The following is an 11,667-nucleotide window of genomic DNA, read 5'->3' on the forward strand; positions in this document are numbered from 1 at the left end:
CCGACCCGGAAAGGACGAAAAAAAAAAAACACATTACTGTTTTGTACACCCACGCAATATCCGGGTTCGCCTCGAGTCCTGTGATCATAAAGGCCGTCACGTAAACTCAATAGACAGTGTGACATATGGATCACCTTTTTTTTTTAGACATTCCTCCCTTTTCATGTTATAAATAGTACTGCGCTGGCTCAACATTCGTTTTTTTGTTTGGTTTTGTTGTTGTTTTTTTTTGCCTAAATAAGCCATGAATATGTTTAAGGGAAAGAAATACGAACACCTGTTCTGTATCGTTTATTGTTCCATTTTTCGGTTGAACTGGTCATCAGATCTTTGAGAAATCCGATTCTTTTTATACTTTGCAATTTTCGCTTGTAAACAAAGCTGACAAAGTCCACTGGAAATCAAAGGTCACTAGGAAATAGGGAATCAAAGTCCGCAAGTACACTAGCGATGTTGTTGATTTTTTCAGACGGCGTAAACGAGATTAGATTCGTTTTAGTTCACTGAAGAATTTTCGACGTGCCTCGAAAACAGCAATAGTTATTTGCTCGTGATCACAACCCGAAGCAGAAAAGTTATGAAAACCGATCTCGGGCAGTGTAAGCGTACTTAAAATACTCGCGAACCTGCGCGAGATACACACACGGAAGCCCACGGGTGAAGCGAGAATCCTGCGCGTGTTATTTTAGAATCCCCGTGGCGCTCTTCATCAAAAGAATCCGAGACACACGTACGACTCTTCAGTAGTAGAGGAAGAAGTTTCATTACTTCCTCATAAAGAGTGTGTCGGAAACCTTGGAGCAAGTCCCCTTAATTTTTAAACCCAAATATTTGTTTGAATATTATCCATAATGGTCTCTAAACATTTCCCCTTGGTAGAGTTGGAAATTTTGTCTATTAATAAGAGCTTGTGGAGTTTGTATTTCTCAAAGGTAAAAATTTGTTGGGCAAAATTACATCCTAGTCACCCTTTACCACCTTAACATCAGTATGCATATTTCCGTGCAGTTCTCAATGTGTGATGCAGGCAAGAAGAGTTTGTTCAACACACGAGAGCTCCTAGGTTGGTTATCATTTCCTTTATTCTCAAGGTGTGATTCAGTGGTGATATTTTAGGGAGAAGTTAGATGCCCTTCACTCTTGGGGTTCGGGGTTAATGCTTTTCTTTCCCTTCCTCACACAAACAATATAAATAAAAATTGCAATATAAAAGTTAATCCCTTTATTTACAATTTGCAATAAAACTCTCTATTTTACATTATTACCAATATGGTAGAGTCAGACATAATTTACAATACCCAAAACTTGATACTGTGGTCTTTTTACATCTTTTTTCTGATTTTTTCTTCAATTTTTGTTTCATTTTAAGAATATTTAAGTAACAGTAACAAAAAAAAAAAACAAAAGGTACGAATGAAGAAGAAACTAAGCTTGAATGCTTGTAATTTACTGAACTTGGGACATTTTCAGTGCACAAGCACAAGTCTAAGCTTATGAACATAGAAGAAAATAAGTATCAACAAGCTAAGAGAGTATTAGATTTGGCAAAGTCTTATAGTACACAAGGTCCAGGTGTTTCAAGACTTGGGTCCACTGCGTACATCTGTGTCCAAGAACATCTCCGAGGAAGCACCCCAGACATGTAAGGGTAGTCAGAACCTTCAAGAAGGACTCGTAATCTCATTGCAACTTTGCGACTGTGAACAGAGCCTCCAAGAAGCACACATTGTACTCCATAAGGTCTCCATGTGAAGTTGTTCCCTGTAAAGCGATGTTTGACTGTTGCAAGTGAAGATGGAATCTGAAATCCTGGTCTGTCTGTTACCAGAAGAAAGGCATCTGCCTCAGCAACTTTCCTCTCTAATACTTTCAATGGCTCCTCATAAGTTTGGCACAAGCAGGCTTGAGTGTCTTCATACATCAGCAAAGGCACACTGACATTTGCACATTCTACACAGAAAACAGGTGACAATTCGAGATCAGAAAAATAATCATCAGAATTTTTAAGAAATATGGCCTTTTGTGTAACCAGAAGTATTTAGAATTGCTGCCGGAAGCCTAAAATACACAGTGATTTCACTGAACTTTGCATATACTTCCGGTAATTCTTGATACGTGGCAGAGAAATACATAAACATCACCCCTCGATCATCAGATCGATCAAAACACAAAGAAAGCGAACAAATACAACTGTAAAAACATAGCTTTCGTGACGAAGTAATTGCAACATTTGAAAAGACACTTGTACACTTCCAACGGTTTAGCAATATTCAATTTTATTTTGACAGTTCTCACAAACAATCAGACGTGTCAGAAATGTCAGCCGTTTCACAGATGTCGGAACAAGCAACCTCCAACATCCGTTTCAGGTTTGGAAACAATTCACCAAATCGGAAAGCCGAACCCGCCCCAGAAAAGCTTCCGTGAAACCCGCAAGCATAGATAGAAATAAACTCTCTTTCCTTTGGAGCTGATAGTATCTATTTGAATTGCAAATAGTCACGAGGTCCTTAAACCTTCCACGTTTTTGTGAAAACCCACTGAGGTAAAACGAGTGAAGAACGTTATTTTTGGACATTATATGTAATTTAAAGAGGAAAATTTCGCAACCACTCGGTTTGATTTAATTTTGCCTCACAAAACACTTTTCGTCTTCACATAATCAAGGCTTTCTTAGATTATACTCCTAAGGGTTGGTTCTATATGCAAACCATATTTCGATTACCATAAAATTTGTTTACCTTCCGAGTTTGGATCTTGGCCAGTTTCGAACAAATAAATTACGCTGGGATTTTTCCCTTCCAAAGTGAAAGAGACGAGGTAAAAGAAAAAAAAATTGGAATCGTTAGCATTTCTACTCACCAAATAAAGTTATTTGATGTCCTTCGTTGCAAAGTTGTTTCAACATGTACTGCGCTTGGTTTAGGCCATGACTGCTAGACATAAAATCCGCGAACAATACGATTTTCATACCGTTCGGAGCTTTGGTACTCTGCAAATCCCAAACCTGGAATGAAGACGAAAACCAGATAAGGAAGATGGCTCAATACAAAGATCTACTCACAATAAACACTGAACTGCATCAATTGAAACATTACATCAGAAAAACACATCAATCACGAGTTTTCAACGTGCAGAATGTGATTTCTCAGCTGCCATGAACAAAGTCGACCTCGTCCAAGAAAAGGGCTGATGCAAGAGAACTTGCAAAAGAAATATTTCTGTTGCCCATTTCCAATTTCATTTGGTTTTGTGACTCTTGATTTTCATACCACCTCGCTGTAAAGTGTTAATAATTTAGTATTTGTCCAAATTTCGGTCACGTCCGCAGGTCGAAAAAAATTTGCTTGCCTGGAGAAGAAAGCGAAGTCTTTTCTCGAAGCGCAGGAAAATTGCGACTGCGATCTCAACTCTGAAAAAGTCTCCCTGATATTTTTATAGCAGTTGCAGAAGAAGCCTCAGGTCGATTTAAACGTTTACAGTGATAGCTGTGGACCTCCACTCAACAACAGCCTAGCTTCACGAACGTCCGCAGCAGAATGAAGAGAGAACTTCGAGCGCGCGAGGCCACATCCGACAAATCATTCGATGTAATCGAAAACCACTTTAATTTCGAGAATAGGATCCTCAGCAGGTAAAAGAAAAGGCTCAATCAACAGATATGTCCATCACCTGATGAAACACGTCTGGCCTGTTGCCAATATATTCTGCAAGACCCCAGAAAGCCTGTACTGAAAATTACAAACCGAGAATTTTGGTCACGTACCCGCGTCCGATTGGATAATTCAAACTAGGAAATAAAATTTCGAAGCAAAGTAACAACTCCACGGACTTCCAAACACAAAAAAAAAAACTGCAAACGCAAACACTTTCGATATTAATCGCGCTAACACAGCAGTTTCCGAACGGAGTTGGCGAATTTTGAAATCGCTACTTTAAATTATCAACTAATCAGACTCCTTTTCCAAATTAAAAGAGTTTCGCTCTTAAATGCTACAGGTTTTGTAATGCCTTCGAAGGTGATCGCTATGTTGCCAGTTAATGCGGTTCTTAAATACTGAACAACAGCGAAGAACAGAAATTGACGTTATAAATACGTGCCCAATACGTCCCTTCGCTTGAAAAGAAAATTCGAACGAAGAGCCAGGGTCTTTAAACTAAAATCAATTTCAACATCGATCACTTACCAAGCTAGAGCTAGGGGCTTTTGAATTTCCTTTGCACATCTTGGTCGAATTCAGCTTTTCCCAATTCAATCTCTCACAACAACCTTGTTTCCACACCGTGCGACATAAAAGCACAGATTGGCTTTACCCGTACAAGGGTTTATAGCCTTTGACAATCTCTATGACGTCACACACTCATCATGCAAATTCGCACTAAGCACGTTCTTAATTTAAATCTCGCCTTCTGATTGGCTTCCAGAACAATTAATCTTTCACTGCACTGACATCATGAATCAAAACCCAGATGACGGCTAAAAAAGGCATATCCAAGTTAATGACTTCTATAATCACCTTCGAAGAATAGTCTCGAATATTCATGAGAATTCTAACAAAGAACTCACTTTGAACCAGGGCGCTTTGTTATTCTGCAAGTTTTAAACAAAAGACTTGTGATTTTTCGGAAAAAACAACATACAAAGCGACGAACATGATTAAATGTTTTCCCTTGCAGCTGATAGGCTGAATCTGACACAAGGCTAAGTAGTCTGTCACAAAGATTAGTTTCATGATCAAAACCCTTTAGAAGTTTTTCAGTTGAAAATAAATATAAAAACACCAAGGTGTAATCCAAAGAGAAAAAAAAAGATCCTTGACTTCTAAAAGATCTTTTTGTGTCAATGATTTTTCCCTACAACGATTACTATCTGCAGTATAAAAGGAGTTTTTATTTACATGCAGGGAGTCATGTGCAAACGGATTTTAAACAAACTACGTGCCCGCTTGTAACCGCGAACGTGACGCTCCGGACGGTGACTTACTCATGGTTGATTCTGCCGGATCAAAATTGCTTTCATCACGCTCGCAACATCTTCGAGCAACGCGCCTGATTTTATCAATCGAAGTCTTGATCGATTGAGGGTTGGCCGCTCTTGCTGATTTCATCGAAGACTTGATCGGAAAAAATATAATAAACTGCGTGACCGATATCACAGTTCACCCACCTACCTTGTTTTTTCCTACGATATTGCCTCTGACAAACTTTCTCCCTGCTCTCAAGTTTTTCATGGCCCTACTAATTCGGATTTAAACGCATTGGTAACGGAAATTGACAGAATCGAGCTAAGCCAGCTAAAGAAGAAGTCAAAACAGATTGCACTTTCTCAGACAATTTTGGAGCTCTGCCATTGAATGCATTAAAATTAGCTGTGTGCGGTTGTTCAGCCAGGATGTTTGGGTTTACCGATCATTGAATAAATTCTTTCTCTCTTCCTTGATTCAAGGAGTTGATTTGTAAACATGCTTTGTTCCACCGTCATAAATTTTAAAAACTCATAAACAAAAGAGATTTAAAACTTGGCACCGTGCCCGCGCTTTTGCTTTGTTTCATTTGGTTTAATCAAAGAACTTGTGTTCGATCATGTGATCTTTGTTCAGACACACCCCCAATACACCCATGGGAGGCGTGAAACCGAAACAACAGCTTGTTTCCAGTCCAAAGTTTGCTGTTTGAATATTCTGTGCTTCTCATTGTAATGCATTTTTTCACTCCATTTTCGGCAAGGACACAAAAGCAATATTGAATTTTGATGAGGGCAAGTTCGGGCGAAATCAGTAACTTCACGAAGACCAATACAATAATGTTGAAATTTTCATTCTTGTCTTCTTCTCTCGGCTAATTTTTGCCATGACTTGGTGCTCAATGAAGAATGTTTTGAATAAGCACTCCGAGTCCTTTCAATAAGTGAAATTTTAAACATTACCTGTGAGATTTAGTCCTTTGTTTTCCTTGAAACCTCTTCAAGCCAAAAGATCAGTCACAAAACAAAACAGTGAGATGGATTTTATCCGAGAAAAATGTTTTGCCTCATTCAAAAACAACGAGGATTTAGGCTTTGAAACCAATTTCTAACGGCAGGTAATGGAGAGGAAAAGGGGTTTTTCCCTTTCACGGTCTATCGATTCACTCTCAAGGGCGCCTTGCCTGAACTAATGGCTAAAAATATCATTTGATTTGTTGACAAGTTCCAGACATATATTTGTTCCTTAATTTCCCGGGAGAAATTACGATCAATTTTTTCTGATGGTTTACGAATGTACCTCTTGACAGGACGAGCCATTAGTTACAGTGGGTTGTTCTTGTCATATGAATAAAGGGGGTAAGTTTTAGAGAAACTGTGGTGCTGCGTCGAAACATCAGCTTTGAATTTCTTTACAGTGGCCAATTTACGTTATCAACTCAGTTGATAATATTAAATTACCCTGTTATTGTTATAAATCGTTTTTGTTTGTCTTATAATGGAGTATGTTAAGCCGACTTATTTGGCAACAAAAAGACATAGATGTCTTTTTTTATCAGTTCTGATCTGAAATAGAGCGCTTAAGGTCACCAGCTTTCATTCTGTTAAGCTGAGGTTTTACACCCAAGACAGGAATCTGAAAGTTACCCTTGAGCTCAAATTTAAAGAAAGAGAAAGGGAACGAATATTGACTGTTTTTAAATCAACTATTATCAAATTTCGGTGTGAATAACAGTCCCTTAAGTTGTGTACAGCTGCTTGACCGGAATAAAGCTGACATATTTATCAGCTGGTGCGACAACTTTTTCGGCCCGAAAATTCAAAACAACACGAAATATTTTGAGAAAAACTCACAAGCTATTCAACCTATAAAAACTTCCACCTGTTTATGTTTTTCTCGTCTTTCTTCTCGAACATACCATCGAGCAAAAACAAACTCTAATGTGCATTGGATACAGACACGAAATAAAAATTGTTTTTAAAGGAATGAACTTGAAGATTTTTAAGTGCTCCTCTATCGAAAATATTTTTTTAGGTTTTGTTATTGAAATAAAAAATGACATTGATTTGATTTATTATAGCTAAAGACACGAAATGGAAAAAAAGTTCGTCAGCGCCAGAGGATTTAATTTAATTTTCTGTGTTGCTTTCTTAAACTATAAACTATTTTGTGACTGTTTTGTCAACAGAAACTAAAAACAAATCGTTTAAGTTAAAAATTATCTAAATCTGGGTATACACCCGCGTCACCTGAAGACCTTCTTTCTCGAATCTCCTCGAGGGCTTCGATTCTTTTGTCATCAGACTGTAAAAAATATTTATTTCAATCCAAGAAGATGCTCTTTTAAGATTAGAATGGCGCTCAGATGGGAGAGCAAATCAGCACGTGCCTTGACTGGAAAAGCTCACGCAGGCGCAGACATTTTGCAGCGGCGATCGGTAAGTGATCCGATTCCAGTCCAAAAGGCCAAGTAGCTGCATGCAAGTCAAAAATCCGCTAAACGCGAGAAGAAAATTATTGTAGCTTTGTTTTATGGAAACCAAAGAGTTTCTGAGAATGTGATGATCCACTTGAAAAACTAAACTAGTGTTCTGGTAGGCGATTCTGGCGAAACACAGATGTCTTTTATTGAAAAAAATAAGCTCTAATCTGCATGGAGCCTTGTAAAGCTTTCTAATGAAGTCACGTCTACATTCTCTCATTTTCGTGCACAGAAACACGCCAACTTTTAAAATCAAAGATTGAAAACTTACCGAGAATTGTCAGGTGTAAAGCATTTTCCCGCTGCTTTCAGGTTTAACATGATAAAATTATTTATTTTATTTAATCTATTTTTTTCAAAATATTGAAAGCATTCTGCCGTGATGATTTGTTTTTCGTGCATATAAACACGATACTCTTAATAGGGTACACGTATTCGTCTCTTATTTAATTTTTTTCGTTTTCACGAATAAAAGAAATAAGCTAGACTGAAATAAAAACTAAAAAAATAAAATAAAACAAAAATCAGAAGTTCTTATGATATTTTCCATCAGCGTACGAGTACTTTGATCTCTAGCTGAATGACAGATTGCCCTGAGGAACTTGCGTGTTTCAATGCCAAAAAAGACAATAACATTGATTAGCACTCTCAGCGAGTGTTTTGACGTCAAATTGAACAATGAGCACATTGATCTTTATGAGTCCAAAAGACTGAAAAACGAAAGAACTTATGACTATCACTAGCAATGATCATTTGGGGATGTGATCGACTAATTTTGCTTAAAAAGCTAATGAACCCAAAGTTATCAGTAAACGGTAAACTTATTCACGAATAAAATTTATGATAGTTTACTGTTTTTCCCAAGAAATTAAACCAAACAGTCTTTTTAGAGGAATATTGGCCAACAACACAGGCACGACGGGTAAACTGTCCTGTTACGAGCATGACGGGAACTCAGACTTCATAGGGTTCAAACCGGGTTACTGATAGTCAGATTCGTTCACCATGATATATTTCATTTTAGGCGTTGGTCACAAAGTGACCTCGAAAACCTAAATGTATTGTAATTTTTCCATAGTCTCTCCAATGAAACATAGTCAAGTGATTTAAAAACATTTCTCATATTCTTCCAAAATCCCAAGGGGGTTATTTCGCCAATAAACCGATGGAAAGTGCGGTCTTATTGCTGTTATAAAATAAACTTTAAAGGAAAGTTTTGATGGACTCGCTGAAGTGCATCTTAAATTTACTCTTCATCAACAATATTTAATACTGTTCTAGTGGATTTACTCTTCAGCAACAATATTTAATACTTGTGTATATATTCTTAACCGTCAATATTTAATACTGTTCAAGTGCGTTCCGGTATCATCAAAATAATACGTTGCAAGCAAACACATCGAGATTTCTATAGGTCAAAGTGAATGACATTGCCTTTTGCTACATGTGCCTTACAATCACGGCTCTGTGTGCGGCAGAAAAACCGACGAAAAACAGATAACAAGTTTGCGTTAGACCCATTCTCGTATCCAGATCCTACCGTGTAGCTGTGACTCACAACCGCTTGGCCGTGGAAAGTCTGGGTGCGAGATTACATTATAGCTTGTCAAAAAGCAGCGATGAAAATCTTCGTTTCCGGCGCTATGTCCAACGAAGTTGCCATTTCAAAGCACACTGAGGTCATCGAAAGGATTAAATGTCAGGACAAATAGCTAGAAGCCTAGCAGAGTGTTTTAGGGCAAAATGCAATCCATAGTTCGAAAATAAAATGGAAAATGATTAAAAAAATCCTTAGGTAAAAGTTGTTATCTTGATCTAACACCGAATTCTTGTAACTAATTTTGAAGGAAATGTGTAGCAGCTAGAGAGGAGAATTAACAATAAGATCTTGGGGATGGAAGGATTAAAGTTCACCGCGGACAGTAAAACCCATCCCAAAACAATAATATCCAGAAATAATAATTATAAAAGATAAAACGAGCAAAAATAATTCACAGCCCATGGATATCAAAGCTATGAATTATGAGTCAAATTTAATCGTGGACGCAAGATACTAGACAATCCCGAGGCAAATGACTTCTGCAATTTCGCTGTAGAAGTTTAATTTCAAAGCATGGAAATATTTGAGAAAGACTGCAAGACTTTTATTCGGGAAACTGAGCTGTATTTATCGAAAATATTGATTACGGGTGAAACTGGGATTAGAACAATAAACTGTACGTGATCCTGTCCAAGCACAACCGCTTTTGCTAATAGCTCAGCTGAAGCCCAGCTGAATGAGTTGTGACAAATTTGACAACAAGAAGTTCTAACTGAGATCACTTTGTAAACTTCCCTTTGCATTATTTTACGATATTATGGACTCGCATTCGACAAATATCTATATCACAAGCAAGAATATAGGCTTGTTTGATCGGAAACGAGAGACATGACAGTGCAAAGGAAAATAAATGAAAATTGTTAAATACCGAAAATTTTACTCAGAACTCGCCACCTTAGGGTGAGAAAGTCTTAAAGAAAAATCTTACATAGGACATATTTACAGATAAAAATACAAACTTACAGTCTTTTTAGATGCAGAAATCTTGTTCATCCTCACCCGTTGAGTGCAGATGTCACTTTGGTCAAACACAAAAGATGAAATTTCGTTTGGCTGGTGTTCATGTCCTTGATACCACGTGACATGAGTAGTTTTGACATCCTGCACGAAAGACGAATTGCTCTTCAATGAAGCAATTCGCTAAATTGTGACGCCTGACAATGTTTTTTATCATCAGTTCTATGACACTCGCTTGTTCTAAAACTGACAAAGACGGACTGAATAACTGTATGTCTGTTTCAAATATTTTTCCTGGACAATCTGCCACTAAAATTATGCGACTCTTCCTATTCCTGACGTCAATGGTAACAATAACATCAGCACCTGCAAGTCAAAACATTTCCACGATAATTCCGATCTTTGTAGATGCACGGATTAGATTCTGATAAAAAAAAGGATAACTTGAAACTATGGTAACGTCGAAGGCAAGTGACGAACATGCAGATTTCAGTTGTGATCAGTGTTTTGATTTGAGCCGTTTCTGTTGTGACAAGATTCTAACATTTGCATTTCATTACAATATTTTTCCATAACTCAAGGATCTGCAGGGCGATTAGGTTGTAAACGTAAAAGAAAATCAGTTGCAAATTCTTCCCGTAAGAGTTTGCAGGAAACGCACTTTTCCGAAACAATTTCGTGTCGAAATAACGGCCATGGACCGCGACAATGCAACAAAGCCGATGGAGATAATTTCAAAATCATTTCGGATTTTACGATCACCTGCCCTTTTGACACCACTATCGGGTGTCAGAGCTGTATCTATGATCATTTTACACGCAAGTGGTTTTCCACTGCAATCTGACTCAAACTTCATTCCACTAAAAAAAATTGCAACATCAAAAATATTGCCACAAAATGTTAACGGCGAAACTACATTATAGTACTTTTCGGTTGATAACAAGTTCGCTAACTGTTTGATTCAGGGCTTGAACCAAAGCAAATGAAAAAAAAAAAAAAAAAAAAAAAAAAACCCAATATCTCTACTTCAATGACGTCAACTTGCGTTGTTTTTGTCTCGGAGAATTTTGCCACAACCATCCAGGACGACTCAGTGAAACGAACTGTAACATACTGCTCGCTCGCTTTTCTTGTCCATGCAACCCACCCGTGCAACCCTGAAGTGAACATATTTTGGAAAACAAATCTCTAGCCCTCTTTCTCCACTTTCACTACTGTTATCTTCCACAGGTGTATACAATCTTTAAACGCTGTTACTTTCTGGGGATTTTTTTCTGGCCTCACTGGATGTTTAATTAGCTTCATTTCGTTATATGACGAGTGTGCCATGACATAATGAAAACTTGAATCAATGTTAGTGTCACAGCAACGGCACACCTACCCGTCCCCTCCCCTAATCCAGCAACAGTCAACTGATAACACGCTAGGGAGGGCTAGGGGCGCAGTTGCTCAGATAGTGACATTTATCCTAAAACTTTTTAAGGTTTTAACGTCCTCTCTTCTACGTCTTTTGTAACTTGTCTTCTTAAAGAGCTCACTATTTGCATATTGAGTGTTTCTTCGGTTACCAATATCCAACTGAGGAAAAATATAAAAGGAGTAATTATATTTATCACAGTTCTCAAGCGGTGTTAAAAACATCTTGGACTCTTAAAACCAATGTT

General features: G+C 37.7%; 1 protein-coding gene across 4 annotated transcripts; it reads right to left on the reverse strand.

Moving 5' to 3' along the window:
• Window positions 1-1,199: 1,199 nt before the first annotated feature.
• On the reverse strand, window positions 1,200-10,150 carry LOC131769558 (uncharacterized). 4 transcript variants are annotated; one of them, XM_059085280.2, is made up of 3 exons: window positions 10,010-10,150; window positions 2,863-3,007; window positions 1,200-1,950 (listed from the first exon to the last, which is right to left on the reverse strand). In XM_059085280.2, the coding sequence occupies exons 1-3, from the start codon at window positions 10,037-10,039 to the stop codon at window positions 1,553-1,555; spliced, it is 573 nt and encodes a 190-aa protein (XP_058941263.1). In that variant the 5' UTR covers window positions 10,040-10,150; the 3' UTR covers window positions 1,200-1,552. The 4 variants fall into 4 exon arrangements, with proteins under 4 accessions (XP_058941263.1, XP_058941260.2, XP_058941261.1 ...); XM_059085277.2 differs by lacking the exon at window positions 10,010-10,150 and adding an exon at window positions 5,172-5,405; XM_059085278.2 differs by lacking the exon at window positions 10,010-10,150 and adding an exon at window positions 4,188-4,542.
• Between the last annotated feature and the right edge of the window lie 1,517 nt (window positions 10,151-11,667).

This window comes from Pocillopora verrucosa, chromosome 12 (genome assembly GCF_036669915.1).
Source record: "Pocillopora verrucosa isolate sample1 chromosome 12, ASM3666991v2, whole genome shotgun sequence".
NCBI lineage: Eukaryota > Metazoa > Cnidaria > Anthozoa > Scleractinia > Pocilloporidae > Pocillopora > Pocillopora verrucosa.

Bases quoted from the DNA above. Each gene is read 5' to 3' on its own strand.
- LOC131769558 (XM_059085277.2), bottom strand. From the start codon at position 5,231: ATGAAAAACTTGAGAGCAGGGAGAAAGTTTGTCAGAGGCAATATCGTA. The intron at 3,008-5,171 runs GTAGGTGGGTGA...TCTTCATTCCAG, and splicing joins ATATCGTAGGAAAAAACAAG to GTTTGGGATTTGCAGAGTAC. The intron at 1,951-2,862 runs GTGAGTAGAAAT...TTTTCTGTGTAG, and splicing joins ACATCAAATAACTTTATTTG to AATGTGCAAATGTCAGTGTG.